A 21,236-nucleotide genomic window follows, 5' to 3' on the forward strand; every position below is an offset into this window, starting at 1 on the left:
CTTTACCACACTTTTCTTCGTCTTCGCACTCTCAGAAATCGTCTCTGAATTTGGCAAAGATAAGAAATTTTAGACTTTTCGATGAAGAACCCTAACTTGAACGACTCAGAATTGAGATACGGAGATATTTTTCGGAAAAGAACGGATACGATTCAAAGGGAAACAGTTCCCAGACAAAAGCCCGCACCTCGGGATTCTAAACGAGAGAGTTTTTTCAATATTTTTCGCTTTCTTAGAACATAGAAAAAAGAAAAAATTTGTGTACGTCGTCCCTTTTATAGTTCCGTGTTTTATATAATAAACGCACATCAAACGCTTACATCAGTATTAGGGGTGAAAACGTAAAATCCTATTTGCTTATCTATTTATTTACTTATAAACCCCTAATTTATATAATTAATTACATTGGCACCCCTAAGCTTCAAAACAAGTCATGAATCCCCCCTGGGGCTTTTGTCCGGAGCTGCGGGAGGTTTATAAGCAAAATCCTTCTTCTCCTTCTTCGTCTTCATCTTCAATCTGTCATTTGAAAGACGAGCATGGTGGTCTCAAAAGCTAACAAACTAAGCTCAGTCTTCATTTCCCGAATCAAAAACTCCGCCCAATCTTCAATTCCATCCGCAGCCACCGTCAAGAACGGAGACATCCCCGGAACTTCTCAAGCCGTCAAAGACCTCATCAGGTCCAAAATCTCTTCCTCTGGAACCGGTAAAGGTTACGTTTTTCCTAATCCATACCCATCTTAATCTCCAACCCTTGTCTAATCTTCCAACATCTTTTCTTTTGTGTAGAAGCGCCATTATCCGACCAAATCTCGAGTTTATTACATGGTACGTGTTACCTCTTTTGTCTTTTTATCATCACTCTTTTGGATCAACGAGCTTAAAATTCAATTCACATTTTCAGTAAGCTCTTTGGAGAAGACGGAGGATAACATATTGAAGATACCAAGTTTCAACGCAAAGATCCCTATCGACATCTCCTTAAGATCCAAAGAGCTCTCTCGCGAAAGGAAAGAGAGACGCGTTTACAAGAAGAACGCTCTCTCACGCCGTTTCGCAAAGATATTCAGAGACTCTGCTCATAAGCTAGGCACCGATGCCACCTTCGGCGCTTTCGACAGGGTGGCCAAAGAGATGAGTGTGACTGAGTACAATGCCATGGTTGGAGTCTACTTTGAGCTCGCTGAGAAGAGCCATGATTTGGAGTATGCTCTTGACCACATCGGCAAGGCTTTTGAGATTTTGAAAACCATGAGGGACCGTGGTTTCCAGATTGAAGAGAGTGTTTACGGTCCTGTTCTTGAGTACTTGATTGATATGGATATGGTTGATGAGTTTCGTAGTTTTAGAGATGTTATTAGCGAGACGAGTCCTGGTTTGGTTGAGAGGCTTGGATACTATGAAATGCTTCTTTGGATCCAGCTTGGGGACGGAGAGAAAGTTGAGGAGCTTTGTGGCGCTATTGATGGTAATGGACACTGTTTAACATTACTACAAGGTAAGAAAACAGACGCTTGTGTTTTGTTTTTGCTCTCTTTCTCCGAAAGTTTTAACTTTATTTTGATCTTTGAAAACCAGAAAATTATTTGCTTGCACTGTGTAAGAAAGAGCAAAAGGACCATCTTCAGAGGCTCTTTGAGATCATAGACATAACAAAAGTTCGTTCGTTGGACCTATTGGAAAATATATTTGGATACCTTGGCAAGTTTTCATTGGACTCTCTTGCGAAGAAGTTCCTATGGGAACTAAGAGAAAATGGTAAGGGAGCGTGTGTTTATGTCTCTAGCAAATCATTGTGTAATATGTTTTTCAGTAACATTTGCAGATGAAGGAGTGAAGAACGTTTCAGATCTCATCTCTATCTATTCTACATGCACCCCAAATCTGACGGTAAAGGGGACTTATCATGCATATTACTGGGAGATCAGTGTTTTAAAGCCTTTGTTTAGTTAACCAATGCCATCTAATTTTCTACAATTAAAGGTTGAGGATACCATCTTGAAGTTCAATAAGATGCATGAAGAACTCGATGTTATGCCTTCTTCTACATCGTATGAAAAGCTTGTTAAGTATAGCTGTGATTCGAATGAGGTATACTTTATGCTTACCGCCTTTTTTTTTTTCTGGTACTCTCCCTAATGGTTATTCCTTCCGTGCCATAGGTGGTCACTGCGCTTGATGTAGTTGAAAAAATGGGTGAAGCAGGTGTGACAATAACCGCAGATATTCTACATTCATTGCTGCATGCCATTGATGAAGTTCTTGAGTTTAACTTGGTACGCACTCTCATTTGGCTTGAATCTATATACGGCAAGCTGCTAAGAGAGAATAGGTTAGCTAAAACGGCGGTTCATTGATTGCTATTGAGACTTTAGAGATCACCATAATCATCTTCCTCATACTTTAACTATATCAGGTGCGAAGAATCCATTCAATTATGTGCACAAAGAGTGTGAAACCAAGTAGTGAGAACTTCCGGAGCATGATACGTCTGTGCACTAGAATCAGAGATGTAACTTTCTTTCTACTTATTTCATCGTTGAGTATATCCTCAAACCTTATATTACAAATGTGGAGATGGTTGTGTTGTCTCTTAGAGTTTCTGCTTTGTTTATCTCTAAACGTAAGTTTTGATCTAAATCTGATGGTGTTATGTGCAGTTTGAAGGTGCGTATAATATGCTTGGGAATTTGAAGAACTTCAATCTGGAACCAAACTCTAGCATGTTCAATTGTATATTAGCTGGATATTTCCGTGAGGTAAACATTCTGACCTGTTTTGTGAGCTCCTAATGTCTCTTAAAACGTTCTCAGCTTATGTTTTCTGTATGCTTTTGAAGAAAAATGTGTGCAGCGCGTTAATGGTCGTAAAGCAAATGAAAGAAGCTGGCGTTAAACCTGATTCCATAACTTATGGCTATCTAATAAACAACTGTAATCGGGAAGACACTATTACTAAGGTAAGTTTCAGATCTCTCGTCTTATGGATTTGTGTAAACGCCATTACTAAGCTTTATTCTCTTTATCTCTATGCTGTGAATGAGATTTTTATATATATGTGTGGTTTATTAGTACTACAATGAGATGAAGCAAGCAGGAGTTCAAGCTACTAAGCGAATATACATGTCCCTAATAGATGCATATGCAGCATCTGGCCAGTTTGAAAACGCAAAACAGGTAAACACACAAGTACTCATTGTGTCTGTAAAATCTTGAACGCAGAGTTTCTTTTAGCAATTAGAGTAAGAGCTCAAATTTTATTATACCTTAGGTGCTCTTGGACCCGGATGTTCCGGCTAGATACCAGAATGAGCTGAAAAGTGAGCTTATATCAGCTCTTGCATCACATGGAAAAAGGGCAGATGCATTGATTCTATATGAAGAAATGAAGGAAACCAAATGTCAAGTAGACCCAAAATCGATTATATCTCTTATTGTAAGTATTACACTTTCATATATTTAATATCATATATTGACTGATTGATATTCAGTGCTATGATCATCATCTCTGTAGGAATACTGTGATTCAAATGGAGATTTGAATACGTTGGTTCAACTGGCTGATGACCTGCAAGATGATCATAGTTGGATAGATGGTTTCTTCAGAATGATCTTGTTCGCTGTCCGCAATAGAAAGTCGAGGTACAGTATAATTAGTTACTACTGTTTACAACATTGCTAAATGTCTGATTCTTGATTTGTTTTCTCTTTGTGTTTGTTATAGCAATGTTCTTGATTTGCTGAAGCGGAACGAGGTTAGATTGTCCAAGAAAGATATCCATGTGGAGTATCATTTCGACGAGGTTTGATTCTGTTTCTTTCCTTGGGTGTCTGGAAAATGTGTTCATGTAGTCATCTAAGATAACGTGGAGATGTCTCTAGCTATGTGCAACGTTCACATTCCATGTTCTTGAATAATGTTCAAGCTTGAGACTGTAGCTAGTAGCTACCTTCTCTTTTACTGTACTTTGTCTTCAGTGGTTTTCTGTTTTGGATCAGGTATTTTGGGCAATCGCAGAGACAGAGCCAACCGAGGTGAAGCTGGGGATGGATTTGTTAAGATACATAAAGGAGGAGCTTGGGTTTGTTCCTTCAAGAAAATGTCTGGATTTTCTCTTACATGCTTGTGTTAATGCCAAGGACATGAAAAACGGTTTACTGGTGTGGAAAGAGTACCAATCTGCAGCACTTCCTTGCAACGTCCTTAGCTTTCTTAGGCAAGCCACAAACTTAGCAAAGTATTTAAATGAATGCAGTTGATTAGATCCTTTGTTCATTGGTTATGGTTTATGGGTTTGGCAGGATGTATCAGGTTCTACTGGCTGCAGGGGATTTGGAAGGTGCCAAGACATTGGTAACAAAAATTTCAAAAGATGACAAAGATGTACAACATGTCATTGAAGAAAGCCAGATTGTATATTCTCAGACACCAGAAAAGAAGAAACCGAAAAAGAAAAGGATTGTCTTCCCAACAAAATAGGAAAGTAGTATTGGCTTGTTTCCACACACTTTGGTGTGATTTTGTACAGAAGAGGGACTCATACTCCATTCTAAAGCACAGACAAGATTGGTAGGCTCTGCACAAGTCTTGACAGTTGAAAAGAAAACGGAGTAATATTATAGTTATTTGTTTTGTTGTTGTTAGCTAAGGAACATTCTTGTGATTGCTTCTGGAACAATTTTTTGATGAACCAAATCACAACTTCTTTTACTTCTGAATCTAAAACATGATTGTTGCTGAACAAAATCATAGTTTCTGAATCAGTTTGACACAAAAAGGTTTAATCCTTTCACTCGGGTTTCTTCATGTTCAGGCAATTGTCTGCTGCTTGTCCAAATAGCTCTTGAACTTGCTTCAATTCCTTCTCTGTCAAGAAACAAGGTTACAACATTTTTAGACCAACTCAATGTTAAAAAGCATTTGCAAGAAAACGGAAAACCAAAACAGTAATCACTAGAGAAAAGTCAATGCAATGGTTAGAAAGCATAGGCATTGAACATGGATCTGCTGCTCCATTTAAAAGTTGTCCAGGAAAAGTTTTACCTGCAGCCTCTAATTGCTTTTGGAGTTCTTGGCCAATAAGATCGTTCTCCACCTGAAAAAAAAAAACACAGTAGAGAAGGAAACAGGCAAAGCCGTTAGTCTAATATAAATAAAATACATGATTCAAGGAAACAAGACAAGTAAGTTGGTTATAACCTGGAGCTCAGCGATTCTTTTGAGCTGAGCTTCTTCACCTCCTTCTGATAAGGGAAGTGCCGCAACCAAAGCATCAAACTTCACCAAAAAAAGTACCGAGTAAAGGAGAGAAATCAGATCATTATCAAATGACTTAAAAATTCACATAATTTCAGAAATGAATGAGCTAAAGATGACCCATTTACTAAATTATACATTGCAGCAAATAATACCAAAGGCCATCTTAACTTTGATGTGCGTTTCTATATATACAAGCTATAGAGTTTGAGCAATGGAGAAGGTGAGAGAGAGAAAAAACTAACCTGTTTAGCAGCCTTGACTAAATCGGCACTGAGCTGCTTAGGTTGCTCGGGAAAAGCGGTGGTAGTAGGATCATCAGCAGCAGCAGCAGCAGCAGCAGCAGCAGCAGCAGCAGCAGCAGCAGCAGCAGCGGGTGGTGGTTCAGGGTAATTAGGAGAAAGCTGGACGGGAGGCGCATCTCTTTGCAGTGTCCCAAAAGCATTGAAAGTGATTGCAGCTATCGAATTCACTTGTTCTTGCAACTGTGATATTATATCCATCTTCTTCTAAAACCTTAAGCATGAACAAGTATTAACATATATATATATATATATATATATATATATATATATATACACACACACACTGTGATAGGAATATCCTTTATCACATGAATCAACAAAAAACAACTTCGAATCAGTATCTAAGAGTCTATAACACAGGTGAATCGAAGAATCTAACAACAAAGCAACATCAAGTAACGAAAGGTGAGATCACGAACAAGAAACAAAAGTCGAATTAGAGAGAGCGAGAAACAATACCTAGTTCTATCGCTAGGGAAGATTAAGCAGATGCTAAACTTAGCTGAACGACGAAGATGAACGAGGAGGACGAAAGAAAGTTAGAAGGAGAGCCTTATTGGGCCACGAAGCCCATGTACATGACCCGATAGATGGGTATTTAATTGATCCTAATCTAGATCCGACCCGGATTATAAACAGATAAACCCCCAGAGGTAAAACCCCTTATTATCTCCTTCTTACTCCGCCATTAGCAAAATCTTTCTTCTTCGTCTGGTGTATATGAGAAGCAACAAAATCTCACTCGTAGGACGATTGTAACCTTCCGAATCAATTAGACTGTTCCCAGTGCAGAGAACGGTCTCACTTGCGGTGTAACAGGAAAATAGGGCCCTGTCTAGAAGCTCTGTCTAGAAGCTCCAAGATAGGAGAATCAAGGTCTAGAAGGTGATCACTAAGGATCACCTCGAAGATCTGAGATTCAGTGATGGTGATGATGATAAACGATGATGGTGGTGATAGATAAGAAGACTTATGAGTAAGTTGTAATATTGATTAATGAATCCCAAATGTATAAACGCTTACATTTGTTTAACCAAAATAGCTAAATCGAAATTGATAAATGACATTACTAAACCATAGTGACCAAACCGGATCGATAAAGGATATTCCTATCGCAATATTTCCTCCTTAATATTCCTATCGCAATATTTTAACATACATCTACGATATGGTACTCAATTATGGAATTATCCATCAAGATTCTCAACAAACTAATACAGTACAATCTTAATATCTAGTTGAATTTTCCAATGAATACATCAAGACAGAGCATAAACAAGTTAAACTAGTTGAGTTTCATCTAATCTAATTTTTTTTTTATCAAACATCTAGTCTAATTTAGGCTTCTATTTTTATCTAGAAGTTACTTTTAAATTTTGGATCCTTTCAAATTTGTTACTAAACTACATATATTTTGGACTCTTACAAATTTGTTACAGTAATATTATTACACGCTACATAGATAATACAACCCGATTACTTAAACTAAATCAGAATCTAATATATTAAAACCAGGGCCGGCTCACGAGGGGGACAGGCGGTGCGACCGCCCATGGTCCAAGTCCGTGTCCCCCGTATAATAATAATTAAGGGGGCACTTTTTTTATAAATCTATATTTTTTATATAAAAAATTATAAATATAATAAATAAAATTGGAAAGGGTCCAAAATTATTTGATATGTATATAGTTTTATTTTCATGACAAAATATATAAAATTTTACTGATTAAATTTTAATAATATTTTAAACATTATATGTATATAAATTTTAGATGATAAAAATATATTTTGTAGTCCTAGGATCCCCGACAGTGTTGAGCCGGCCCTGATTAAAACCATCTTAAATTAAACAAAAACTAAACCGACAGGTTATCTGTTATTATAAAAAAAATCCAATAAAACTAAATCGACAGGTTATCATGTTAGTATAGATGATCGTCTTTCCTTCTCTTCAGATCACTACCTGCAACATAAAAATCTGATTATGAACACAAAATTATCTGCATATAAGTGTACTCTAATTTCAGTCAAATGCAAAACCAACCTAAAGAGGTGGTAAAAATACTATTTAACCTTTATGACCAAACAAAAAAAACAGAAATGTATTTTACACTTATGTCATTCGTAAGTCTACACGTAATAGAAAGAAATCTACACATATGTATACCTCTTAAGAGGTCTACTGTGTAGACTTATTCAGTAGTCTACATCATAATTTGATCTAATAATTTAATTTTAAAAATGTATAAAATAATTGTTGTGATATTTTTAATTAATCATCAATATAATGGTTAATATGAAATAAATAAATTAGAATTTTATATAATTGAAAAATTTAGAAGAATATATATTGATTTGGTAACTATGTGTTAGACAATGTTCATGGTTTAGTAACAAAAGGTTCTTACATGTTCTCATTAGATTTCTAAGGGTTAGATTTTAGATTAAGATTTTTTTTTGTTTTCTTACTTAAATTTATATATTAATGATTAGTAGTTTATATTTTGTATATTTGGATATTTGAAAAAATAATTAAGATTTTTTTGATTATCAAACAAACGTTTAGAGTTTGTGATTTGTGGTTTAGAGTTTAGTAGACTTACAATAAAGTCTACTTCACTGTAGACGGTTTTTTCAGTCTATTTCAGTCTATTGACCGTGAATGTGACTTCTTATGCAAACTAATTCACATGTTTGATTCACATAAAGTCTCTGTCTGTCGATGATTAAATCTAGAGTTTATGCTAATTGAACATGTTAAGGATTACTTTAAGAGAATCAAAGAGAATGGGTTCATCGATGTTAGGAACAAAAAAGTAAATTCTTTTCATCTTTTTAATTTTGTGATTGTTGCAGCCAAAGAACATGGAGTATGGCATGGGTTTAACTCCTTGTCCTTTTTGTGTTGTAGGAAAGTTTGAATATAGAGTAACTGAAGAGAGTCAAAAGGATCGTCACAACCAATACTCATGAAGCATGTCTCCCAATTCATGAAAACTGCAGGTAAACTCTGTAATCATCTTACTCTATAAGGATTTGTCTCTTTGGTTTCAGTATGATGGCTGAACTAATGGTTCTCTCAAAAATTTCCGGGGTGTTAACAGCTCATGGGTCAAATAGAATCGTGTATGTAACAGATGATCATGTTGATATCAGTACAAGTAACCGAGACACTGGGAGATCAGCAGTAGAGTTGTCTTTATATCGTCTTCTAAACAGTAGAGTGTTTTTTTTAATCCAACAGTTCCGTCATTCTCATCGGACTCGTTAGATTTCATATGATATCCAATCAGGTGCTCTAGCTCCTCTCTTTTTTTGCCGAACGCGTAAGAGCCATCTTCGTCTGTGTCTCCGTCAACAACGTTGCAGAAATGGAGATCGGAGATGGGGCAACAAATTTACTTGAAGAAGCTTTTCCATAGAACCAAAGCTGTCAAACTCAAATTCATAAACATAGAGCGGTGGTTTTAAAAGAGCCTACTGATTATATATTTGTCTTTAGGTGTTTCATGTTTGGTGATTTAATTAATATGAATGGAGGTATATGAGTCAGATGTTTGAGTCAAAATTCGTTGAAATTTGAGACGGATGTCGTTTCTCGGTGCAAAAATTAACATTTCAGCTTGTCATCAAGTGCTCGTCAATCTTATCTTTCTCACTGGTTTTCTGATTTCTAGAGATAAATTAACATTTCAGTTTGGGATCTGATTCATTATGCTTCACTTTAGTGGGTCTTTAATTATAAGTCTTTATTTCTCAGATTTTAGAACGTTCTGTTGTATTTCAATTCTAGGTATATGTTATAAAAATGTCCCTTCCGGAAAGATGAAATGAGAAATAAGTATTCAGAAAAAAAATGAGTGGATTTATTTTTGGTCTTCTTTAAATAATAAACCTCATTTACATCATAAACCGTTTAAATCAAAATTTGTGGGGAAATACATTTTGAACTTTTAATTCGGGGATATATAGAATGAAGTCATAGTTTGGGAGACATTTGATGCTATACAATACTTATCGTGAGGAAATAGCTCGTCGACCCAAATTTTGATTATCAAACTGTTTGAAGTTAAAATTTTTAATTCTGTAATTATTATTCATAAAATTATAACATCGTAAACATAATATATATTACTTCGTATAATATTATTTCCACAATTGGAAGACAAACACCTAGTTAAGATAATTAATTGGAGAGTTCAATAAGACATCTCATAAGTTCAACACAAACTCTCACAAATAGCCTTTCACCAGCCATTTTCCGTACACAAAAGGTAACTGAACCATTTTCTATAAAAAAATATGGTTTACATAATTAGCGAACAAATATTTCATGTTTGATAAAATTATAACCATAGACTTAAAATACGTCTACAATTATTAGCTAACAACATAGTCAAATCAAATGTATTAAACTTTCATAATTATAACATATTTTCTTTTCAAAATCATTCAAACCCATTAGGATTATTTAACACACACTGTCAAACAAAAAAATCTAGGAAACTCTTAATGAATAATACACAAATTCACTTTTAATATATTTTTCTATGTAGACTCCATATTCAGTCTAAGGAAATGTAGACGTTCTTTTCAGTTTACTAATATGGACTGTCAAATAGGTCTACTCTTTGGGTTAGTTTTTGCAATTGCAAATTTTACGAGTTACTTTTTATATTTGAAAAAAAGTTGTGATTTCATAAAAGCAGACTTCCTTTTCAGTCTACAATTTAAAAATGTTAGTTTTTGCTATTGACCAGAATTCACCTACGATTTGACTTTCAGAAGTAGACTTCATATGTAGTCTTCATGTTTGAATTTTTTTAAAAGAGGTTAGTTTTGCAATTAACCATGTTTGACTTTCAGTGAGTAGATTGAAATGAACGTCTACAAGTGTGAAGACTTCACATGAAGTCTCTTTCAAATCCGACGGGTTAGTTTTGCATTTGACCAAAATAAAAAAAAATAAACTTTACACGCAGTCTACATTTTTTTCTAAGATTAGAACACTGCATATGAATTCTACAATTTAATAAATTTTTGAATAATTTTTAAACTTTTTAGTCAAACACAAAACGAACTTATTCAACTAAGTCAAAGTTTTGGTCAAATGCAAATCTGACCTTTTGTAGACTTCTCGGGCAGTCTACATTTTGTAGACATCCGGTGAAGTTTACTTTGAAAAGTCAAAAGTTTGGTCAAATGCAAAACTAACCTCTTTTACGTAGACATTTTAGTAAGTCTACCTAAATTTTTGTTTTTGTTGTCAAAGGTAAAGACGTAGACTAGTGGGGAAGTCTACGTTACCAAAAAAAAATTCTTTTGGTCAATTGCAAATCTGACTTGTCCGTTGACAAGTAGACCGCATCGTAAGTATACACATAGGCGTAGACATACAAAATAGTCTACTATCGTGGCACATATATGAAAAATGACGAAAACCATGTAAATAGTTATCTTTTTCCGGTATAAAGCTCATTTCCAGTATTTTCAAACGTCCAAACTCCAAATATGAGAAAAAGAACTTTTGACGATTCACTGATGAAGAAACTCGAAAATATGAAGTTTGTGATTATGAAAATGAAAGTTATGAGAGATTTTTAGATGGAAATGTAGAAGAAATGAGAGGAAATGAAGATTTATTGGTTTAAAATGAAAAAAAAAAAGTGGTTGAAAATTGAATTATACAGCTTTAAGAGCTCAAAAAGGTGGTTCACGGTGGTTGGAAAAATTGATGATGATGGCATTATTGCAAATAAAAAGAAATAGTTAGGATGTATTTGTTTTTTTGTTAATTTTGACATTATTGCAAATAAAAAGAAATAGTTAGGATGTATTTGTTTTTTTGTTAATTTTGATATTAATGAGAAATTAAATTATAATGACAATTTTTTTAAATAATTTAAAAACATAAGGATAGTATGGAAAATTTATTAATGAATAGCAATGACAAAAAAATGTTGGTTTTAGGTTTGATTTGAAAAAATGAGTTGGTTTTGAAAACACATTTGAATATAATCATCATATATAATAATAAATATATATATATGATCATTAATTTATCATCTTTAACACTTTAAAATCTTAACTAAAATCCTATATAGTTGACTTATCACTCAGAAAAGGCATGATATATTGTTCGACCATTGCATATTTTCAAAAAATTAAAAATCTAATCTATTAATGTAGTTTGTTTTTGACCTAACTTGCTAACCATGTATAATATTGAACTTTTTGGACTTATTTCTAGCAATACTAACCTACAATTAAATAAATAATGCATGTGATTATTGTGTATAAAAAAATATGGAATCCATACGACCCACAAAACTCATTGTTACGTTTCTGAAAATCATATTGACCAATAACAACCTACAGTAACAAACCGGTTTATCATACAGACAATATAATAAATCTACAATTTGTTATCATATCAACCATATATTAGACACTAAACTACATATTTTTGCATAACACGAAACGTCATTTTGAACTTTACTCTTCATGCATTTCATAAATATATAATATTAATTAAAAATATCATAAAGTCTAAGGCTCCGAATGGAAAAAGCGGATCAAGCGTTGCGGATCTAGCGGATCTAGCGGATTTAGCGGAATGAGAGCGGATCTAACGGAACAATAGCGGATCTAGCGGATCTAATGGTTTAAAATATTTGTTTGAATGGTGAAAGCGGATAAAAGGTGGTTCAAATTATAATTTGAAATGTAAAAAATTTTATTTAATTTTCAGATACTGTCTTTTATTAAAAAAATTAATGCAACAAATACATAATATATTATAAAACAATAACATAAATTTAAATACAACATTTGTAAAACATATCACATAGTATTTTTATTTGCCCATGCTATGCTCCACTCAACCCACTCCCTATATCTGATAATGATGGTTCCTCCATCTATTTGGCTAAAAGACAAAATAATATTGGACCACTTGTGTTTCACCCATCATTTTTATCTTTGCAAGTTTTGTTTGTGAATGGATAAAAAAAGCGGACGGCCCCCACCTGCGTATCTCCCACTGTTTTTTACGCTCTCCATTCTCAGCCTAAGTGTTTGAACGGGGAGTGTTTAAAAGCAGGGGAACCACCAAGTGGGAGGAACCATCTTTAAATCCCCATTCATAACAAAACATAAAGGCTTGGAATGGGAAGTGGAACAAAAGATGGTTCCTACACCAAAGTAGAGCATCCATCAATTTTTCCCATTCATAAAATTTTGCAAATGAATTGAGAATAGTGGAAGAACCATAAGTGAGCTAAATTTTTTTTGTCTTTTTGTTAAAAAAGTGGAGGAACCACTTAGCTTATAAAACACATGACTAGAAGAGTATTTCCTCCACTTTTACTTATAAAACAGTTTTTAACTTTTTATTTATTTATTTTCATATTTTTATGATAATGCTTATTGTAACTTATGTAAACATAATATTATAGTTTTTATCTTGTAAATCTTATTTCATTAAATTATTATTTAGTTTTGTATTTACACCATACTTATCATGTGTATCTTTAATTTAATATCATATTTTATTTTTAACAATCTGTCATTTAAAATCATTTTACATATAATAGTAAATATATATTGATTTATATCGTATTACATTTTGAAAATTTGTTAATAGCTACTACAATGTATTATTATTTGACATGTTGAATTTTTTTTAATTTAATATTATATTTTGAATAGAAATTTATATTTATTTTATTTATAAATTATTATAAATTAAATAAATACTTTTAATTATAAAAATAGAAGTAATATAAAATTTCTCTAAATTATTTTAAATTTGTATAGTACTTTGGACCGCTTTTATCCATATTCACCATTCAAACATATGTTTTGAACCGCTAGATCCGCTTGAACCACTCTTGTTCCGTTCGATCCACTTGATCCGCCAGATCCGCACGCTTGATCCACTTTTTCCATTCGAAACCTAACTTTGAAAAGTGAATCGACTGCCTAAAACCCTTGAAAGAGAGTAGTACGTCCGCTCGTAGAAAAACTAATGTAATTTTTTTTAAAGAAAAGTTAAAAATAAATATTGTAAATTACATTTACTTTATGCCTTTTATGATCTATAAACATGTTTTTTTCTCTTATTACTTAATTATTTCATTCTATTCTGTTTTTAAGAATTTGAAAATTTCTAATTTCATTGTTACATACATATTATTGTACCTTTGTATTAATTATTGTAATTTTGTATTAATATTTATATAATTATTTTATTTTGTATAATTATTTTAAAAAAAATTTCGAAAATACTAGAGACTATCCATTTTAAAATATTTCTTACATGTTCGAAATATATATGTTTGATTTAAAATATATTAATTTAAAATATATTAAAATTTATATTTGCGTATTAATATATTAAACCTATTGTATGAAAGTAAATTTTATATCTTTCTCAAAAAGTACTTTTTATTATAATTTAAATAAACTTTCATATTTATTATATTTATAAATTATTTTATAAAACTTTAGACCGTTTTTTAACAATTTTCACCATTCAAAAATATGTTTTGGACCGCCAGATCCGCTCGATCCACATTTGTACCGGTAAATCCGCTCGATTTACTTGATCCGCTAGATCCGCAACGCTTTATCCGTTTTTCCCATTCGGAACCTAACTTGAAAATTCCAAGTTATCTACATCAAGAGATGCACATTGATTCACCTCTTCGAAAGTCAATCTTTATCTCCTGTCGTGGCCGATTATTCATTTTATGGGTGAAGCTTTCCTACCAGAGATGATGATGATGATGAAGATGGATCAAACTTCGATTGATTTAGAAGAGTTTCAGTAAAGTTGGCGTATTTCATTAACAGCCAGACAAAGATTCTCCTTATGGATCGAATGAGTAATCTCAAAATTACATTACGAAGGTGTTAAATGTTCCAATTTTCGGCGGCGGTTAAAGACGAAAGAAAATTCCAACGAAACTAGAAAAATCCGACGATGGGGACCGTTCAGAGACAGAGTCATCGTGCCAAATCTCACCTCGTGAACCAACGTGTGAAACGCGTGTCACCAAGCATGTAAGAGATCTGACACATGGCATATTAACTAACCATTTAATTGAAGGCTTTACTCTCAGTTGTAATCGGGTTCGGTTGGATTTTTTTAAGTTTTCTAGCGTAACAGTCCATTGGACTTTCCATTAAAGGAAAATGTTAACAAACAAAATAAAATATTCGAAATCTGAAATGATTTTATATTTGATTATGTTCCGCCATTTTGATTTTTAAATCGGTGTATAATTCGAATTTGTCTAATTTATTATTAACAAAAAACATTCTTATTACAAGTATATTAAACAATTTTTAAATATAGAGTAAACGAGAATATTTTATATAACAATTTAAAGTAGCGGTTGATTTGGAGAAAATATTAAATTTTCTAACTATTAACTAATTAATCTTACAATATGCTTTTTCAAAAATATTGATATTATTTATTTAATTTTCTAAAATATTTTCGAAGCTCTTATTTGTTTTATAAAGGTTTTTTACAATTTATATCCCCCTATATATTAAATGAGAAGTCACTTTAGTGATTTTTGGCGACGTGTCGCTTATAGGTGAAGTTTCAAGAAATTGTTATAATTTGATTGGTTGATTGTTCTTAATTTTTATTTATTTAATTTAGATCTAAAAATTTAAGGTAAGTATAAAATCATTTAACATCACTTGCCATATAATTTAAAGAATATTACAAATAACGATTTATGGAAACTAATTCTCGAAATTATAGAAAGATTAATAATGTTTTATTTATTACTTTTAATATTTACAAACTATAAAATATAATGAACGAAAATTTATATAAGATAATTATAATAGTTTCATACTCTGCTTGATGAACTGTAATCGAATATAATTATATAATAACTATTTTAAATATTAAAAAATCCAAACATGTTTATTAATATTATTTTTAAATTATTTATCGTTGTTTAAAGAATAAATTTTTCAGAATTTAAAAATAATTTATAAAATGTTATAAATTATTTATAAAAATATAAACCTACTATATATTGATTGAGAAGTCACATAAGTGATTTTTTATTACATGTCGATCATAAATGAACTCTTCAAATTGTTATAATTTGATTGGCCGATGATTTTTAATTTTATTTATTATAATTATATCTAAAAGGAAAGGATAATTCAATTACCACTTTCTAAAATAATCTACATAATTTTAGAAATAATTATTTATGGTAACTAATTGTTGAGACTATGAAAGAATAATAATGTGATCAGATTTTTTATATATTTATAAATTACATAAAATAAGAAACAAAAATGTTTATTTGAATTGATATAATGATTTTATATTCGTATAGAAAGCCTTATATTTGTATATAAAGTATCATAATAACAATTAATGTCTAATAAATTCCATGCATGCTTTATAAATCATTTATTAAATTATAAATAAATTTATAAAAATAATTATATTGTAGACATGGATCTTTAAAATGTAATTTACATTGATGTTTTAATTAATTGTAACGTCTATAATAACTTACCTTAATTTTCTATTACTTGCGCAAGTTGCTAATATTTATTGCTTTGTTTAAATGTAATTTACCTTATTGTTTTTAATAACTTACCTAAGTAACCTTAATGTTTATAATTTTTTGCCCGTTTATTTATAACTTTACCATTTTTTGAATTCCCCTATTACTTGCACAAGTTGATAATAGTTAATGCATTCTAATTTGTTAGCTCGCTTTTAATAATTTACTCTTTTTGAATATGGATTACTTGCGCAAGTTGGTATTGTGTTTATTGCATTTCACCTTGTGGCAATATAATTTTAATTTCTTTCTTGATAAAAATCATTTCGAAAACGTCATTTATTATGTAAAATATCCCCTAATAAATGTCTAACGTGGAAGGTAGATTATATATATAACTGAGACCCAAAACGTCTAACGTCTTACAATACAACTATTCTCTTTTCCTAACAATTTTTAAAAACCCGTCTAAAGATACATGGCGTATTGAAGTATGGATTCTTCGCTTGTGGAGAAATTATAACAAAGAATCCGGCAACACCATCGAAATGGTATTTGTTTTTATTACTACATTTTTCAAAACTCAGAATCGTCATATATTATATTTACTTTACAATGAACAATATTTTTTTATAGTGTTTCATAACTACTTATTCTGCTTTCCGTCAACTCTTATAATTTATTTGTCAAACTCATAACTTTCATATATTCGATCAGGGACAAAATTTCATGCTTCAGTTTGTGAACAGCTTATCAAAAAATTTGAAGGTTGTCCAGTTATTCAAAGTGTACGATGCTATTGGTGATTATCGGACAAGCTCTCATCCGTACAAAATTGGGTTCTTCCACGCGACTTTTGTTGCAAAACCAAATGATTTTCCAAGTGAAGTTCCCGAGAAGTATTTGGCTGATTACACTGAAATTCCGGGTGGAAAAGCTGATAACAGCCGTTTGGTTGGTAAGTAATTTTCAACTGGGAATTGTTCATGCACTAATAATTTATATATGATTTTAAGGCTATTAATCTGTTTATTAAATAACTTTAATATATACCTACTTAATTGAATTTGTAATGTTTAAATATTCTTTTGGCTTTGTATTATTTGTGTTAATTTAATTATTTTTATTTTGGAATGTAGATGTTATTGGTCAAATAGTTAACTTCGGTTCTCTTGAAAACAAAATGATAAAAGGAAAAGATAACATGAGGCTCTTGATTGAGTTACGTGACCAAAAGTAAGCTTAAGTATTTTACCTTTTCTTATTTACTACCTAAATATGTATATTAGATTTATTAACTTAAGTTTATATTATACAGTAATGTGAAGATGATGTGTACTCTGTAGGATCGTTATGCTAAACAAGTATACGATTATAGTATGAGTAACATGCCCACAATGATTATTTGTGTTAGTTCTCTTCTATTAAAGAGTGGAAAGGTATATAATACATCTATCTTTCTAAAATAATTATATGTACAACATGTTAATAAAATCTATATATTGTAGGTGCTTACTCTATATCTAGCGGGTGGAATTCAATCCAAATTTTACTCAACCCAACATGGATTTGGTTGACCAGTTCAAAACAAGGTACTCCTCCAGTTAGTACTCCTTTGTTAGCTAATTTTGAATTTATATACATTACCTTGGCAACATAATACAATGTTCTTATAAGCTTGATTTATCTTGATTTTGCAGTATCTCTAATGATTCACTTGCTCTTACAAACAACGATAGTACCCAATGGTCTGTTGGTACTGCTACATCTGTTCGTGCCAAATTTTTTGTTCTTAATGAGAAGAGAACCATAAAAGAGATCATTGATAGTACTCTGGTATATCAACTAAACTCTCCATTTTAGTTGACTACAATCCAGTTTTCACACTATTTCGATGATGGTATGTAAATTTAATATTATTTTCTATTCAATAAAATTTAGAAATTTATAAATCTATGAAATTATTTTATTTCGTACAACTGCTTACAAAATTTAATAATTTTTTGCAGGTTTCTAATGGATTTTGCTTTCTTTATCGAAAATGGTACTTCTTAATTTATATTACTTATAAATTATATTCTGACGTTTATTATATTTTCTTTAAATATGTCATTATTTTTAAATACAATGGAAGATATATAGAGTTGGCAATCCAATCTCTTTGGCAAAACTTAATATACAAAATATGTATGCATATGAAGCTCTATTTATAATAACATAGATCCATGAGAAATAATATATAGCATCTTGAAAATATATGCTAGCTAAAATTATAAAATTATATATCTATGAAATTATTTTATTCGTACAACTGCTTACAAAATTTAATAATTTTTTGCAGGTTTGTTTTCTTTATTGAGAATTGTACTTCTTAATTTATATTACTTATAGATTATATTTAGACTTTTATTATATTTTCTTTAAATATGTCACAATTTTAAAACAAAAAATATAAACATAAATATATTCGTCACCTAAAATACACAATTACAACATATATACAATACAATTCTACTTAGTGATAATATAAAATCTGTAACTTCAATAACTGTATACTATTTATTCCACATTTTGAATATTTTTATGTTTGCACAGGATGGAGGCCAGTCACCAGGGACAAAGTTAAATATATTTGATTTTATGATTTTTTAGTTTCATTATAATTTTGTGAGGGAAAAAAGAATGTGGCTCATAATGGAGCTAAAAAGGCCAAGTAACAAACGCTCCCGTGGTGGACACGAGACTATCCTTAATTCACGGCCAAGAAAAAAAAATCCATATTTACAAAAAAAAAACAATAAATATCAACACCTTTTTTTTCCTATCCTATTTTTCCAACACACAACTCACAAAAAGTAAAACAAAATCATTCGTCTTCCTCCTCTGTCCTCTCATCACCACAAACAATGGCGTCTCTCCTCGCGAACGGTATCTCCAGCTTCTCACCACAACCGACCCCCGATTCCTCCAAATCCCCGAAATCCTTCCACCCAAAACCCGACTCCTTCAAATTCCCCTCCTCCTCGAAAACCCTAATTCCAACTACGCGCCTCCTGAAAGTGAGAGCCGACGTCGGCACAATCGAATCCAATCCAGCAGGTAACTCCTCATCAACCGAGAAACTCCAGCAATACTTCCAAAACCTAGACTACGACAAAAAATACGGATTCGTGGAAGACATCGACTCCTTCACAATCCCCAAAGGCTTATCCGAGGAAACGATCGGCTCAATCTCAACCCTCAAGGACGAGCCGGCTTGGATGCTCGACTTCAGGTTCAAAGCCTACGCCAAGTTCCTCACCCTCAAAGAGCCTCAATGGTCTGACAATCGCTACCCTCCCATCGACTTCAACAACATGTGCTACTACTCCGCCCCCAAAAAGAAACCCACTCTTAACTCCTTAGACGAAGCCGACCCTCAGCTCCTTGACTACTTCGACAAGCTCGGCGTCCCCTTAACGGAGCAGAAACGGTTAGCTAACGTCGCCGTCGACGCCGTTCTCGACAGCGTCTCCATCGCCACCACTCATAGGAAGACGCTCGAGAAGTCCGGCGTCATCTTCTGCTCCATCTCCGAGGCGATCAGAGAGTATCCTGATCTGATCAAGAAGTATCTAGGGAGAGTCGTGCCTAGCGACGATAACTACTACGCTGCTCTGAACTCCGCCGTGTTCAGCGACGGCTCCTTCTGTTATATCCCCAAGAACACGAGGTGTCCTATGCCGATTTCTACTTACTTCCGGATCAACGCTATGGAGACTGGCCAGTTCGAGAGGACGCTGATCGTAGCGGAGGAAGGGAGCTTTGTGGAGTATCTAGAAGGGTGTACTGCTCCTTCTTACGATACCAATCAGCTTCACGCGGCTGTTGTCGAGCTTTACTGTGGTGCAGGAGCTGAGATTAAGTACTCCACCGTGCAGAACTGGTACGCGGGCGATGAAGAAGGGAAGGGAGGGATCTACAATTTCGTCACGAAGCGTGGTCTTTGCGCTGGGGACAGGTCCAAGATCTCGTGGACTCAGGTCGAGACGGGGTCTGCCATCACTTGGAAGTACCCGAGCGTGGTTCTGGAAGGTGATGATTCCGTTGGGGAGTTTTACTCTGTGGCGTTGACTAATAACTACCAGCAGGCGGATACGGGGACGAAGATGATTCACAAAGGGAAGAACACCAAGAGTCGGATCATTTCCAAGGGTATCTCGGCTGGCAACTCGAGGAACTGTTACCGTGGTCTTGTTCAGGTTCAGTCCAAAGCTGAGAATGCGAAAAACACTTCGGTTTGCGACTCCATGCTTATTGGTGACAAAGCAGCTGCTAATACCTATCCTTACATCCAGGTATACATTGTTTATATGATTCCAGTCTTTATGATAAGCTATGTGATAAAGTCTGAACTTAATGCGTTGTGGGTTTGGAACAAATGACAGGTTAAGAACCCATCAGCCAAAGTAGAGCATGAAGCGAGTACTTCAAAGATTGGAGAAGATCAGCTTTTCTATTTCCAGCAGAGAGGAATTGATCATGAGAGAGCGTTAGCTGCAATGATCTCTGGGTTCTGCAGAGATGTCTTCAACAAGTTGCCTGATGAATTTGGAGCTGAAGTTAACCAGCTTATGAGTATTAAGCTTGAAGGATCAGTGGGTTAGAAAACATAACTCACAATTACACAACAGTTACGTTACAAAACAGTCTTTGTTGTGCTTCTCAATAAAACTTTTCTTCTGGGTGTTTTACTAGTTTCAGTATGTGTAAAACTTTGTATTATGTATTGTTTTGATAGCTTCATGTGAACCATATGAAAGGTATTGTTAATATTATTACACTTGCTAAAAACATGAAAACAATAATGTTCACAGAAGTGATATTGTAATAAACTTTTTGAGCACAAACTCATTTTATTCAATTTGTTGGATATTTTCCTGATAAGTATATTCTTAAAGCAGGGAATTTTAGTGATATCATTTATTCTAGAGATTTTCCTTTGGTATCTGGAACAAGCTTGGCTATGAACACATCAAAAGCCTATTCACTGGCAAACATCAGAAATGTTCCTGCAATTATATTGTTTTCCCTAATTTGGAATTGGAGCAAGAATTTAAAGGAATAAGCGAAGAGAGTAC

General features: G+C 32.9%; 3 protein-coding genes across 5 annotated transcripts; 2 read left to right on the forward strand and 1 right to left on the reverse strand.

The window, feature by feature from the left end:
* Positions 1-439: 439 nt before the first annotated feature.
* Positions 440-4,712, forward strand: LOC106416180 (pentatricopeptide repeat-containing protein At4g04790, mitochondrial). 2 transcript variants are annotated; one of them, XM_013857018.3, is made up of 16 exons: positions 440-708; positions 792-830; positions 907-1,500; positions 1,581-1,760; positions 1,816-1,892; positions 1,986-2,093; positions 2,165-2,278; positions 2,419-2,514; positions 2,663-2,761; positions 2,842-2,961; positions 3,074-3,178; positions 3,273-3,437; positions 3,516-3,643; positions 3,726-3,804; positions 4,001-4,218; positions 4,304-4,712. In XM_013857018.3, exons 1-16 carry the CDS (start codon positions 540-542, stop codon positions 4,479-4,481), a joined length of 2,469 nt encoding a protein of 822 aa, XP_013712472.1. In that variant the 5' UTR covers positions 440-539; the 3' UTR covers positions 4,482-4,712. The 2 variants fall into 2 exon arrangements, with proteins under 2 accessions (XP_013712472.1, XP_013712473.1); XM_013857019.3 differs by having other exon boundaries at positions 441-708; positions 1,828-1,892.
* LOC106416181 (mediator of RNA polymerase II transcription subunit 21) lies at positions 4,597-6,541 on the reverse strand. 2 transcript variants are annotated; one of them, XM_013857020.3, is made up of 5 exons: positions 6,023-6,541; positions 5,504-5,774; positions 5,202-5,279; positions 5,046-5,097; positions 4,597-4,868 (listed from the first exon to the last, which is right to left on the reverse strand). In XM_013857020.3, exons 2-5 carry the CDS (start codon positions 5,759-5,761, stop codon positions 4,792-4,794), a joined length of 465 nt encoding a protein of 154 aa, XP_013712474.1. In that variant the 5' UTR covers positions 5,762-5,774; positions 6,023-6,541; the 3' UTR covers positions 4,597-4,791. The 2 variants fall into 2 exon arrangements, with proteins under 2 accessions (XP_013712474.1, XP_013712475.1); XM_013857021.3 differs by having other exon boundaries at positions 5,504-5,767; positions 6,023-6,278.
* A 12,391-nt stretch (positions 6,542-18,932) lies between these two features.
* LOC106415090 (UPF0051 protein ABCI8, chloroplastic-like) lies at positions 18,933-20,933 on the forward strand. The gene is made up of 2 exons (XM_013855705.3): positions 18,933-20,453; positions 20,544-20,933. Exons 1-2 carry the CDS (start codon positions 19,023-19,025, stop codon positions 20,760-20,762), a joined length of 1,650 nt encoding a protein of 549 aa, XP_013711159.1. The 5' UTR covers positions 18,933-19,022; the 3' UTR covers positions 20,763-20,933.
* The last annotated feature ends 303 nt before the right edge of the window (positions 20,934-21,236 follow it).

This window comes from Brassica napus, chromosome C9, assembly GCF_020379485.1.
Source record: "Brassica napus cultivar Da-Ae chromosome C9, Da-Ae, whole genome shotgun sequence".
NCBI classification, from domain to species: domain Eukaryota; kingdom Viridiplantae; phylum Streptophyta; class Magnoliopsida; order Brassicales; family Brassicaceae; genus Brassica; species Brassica napus.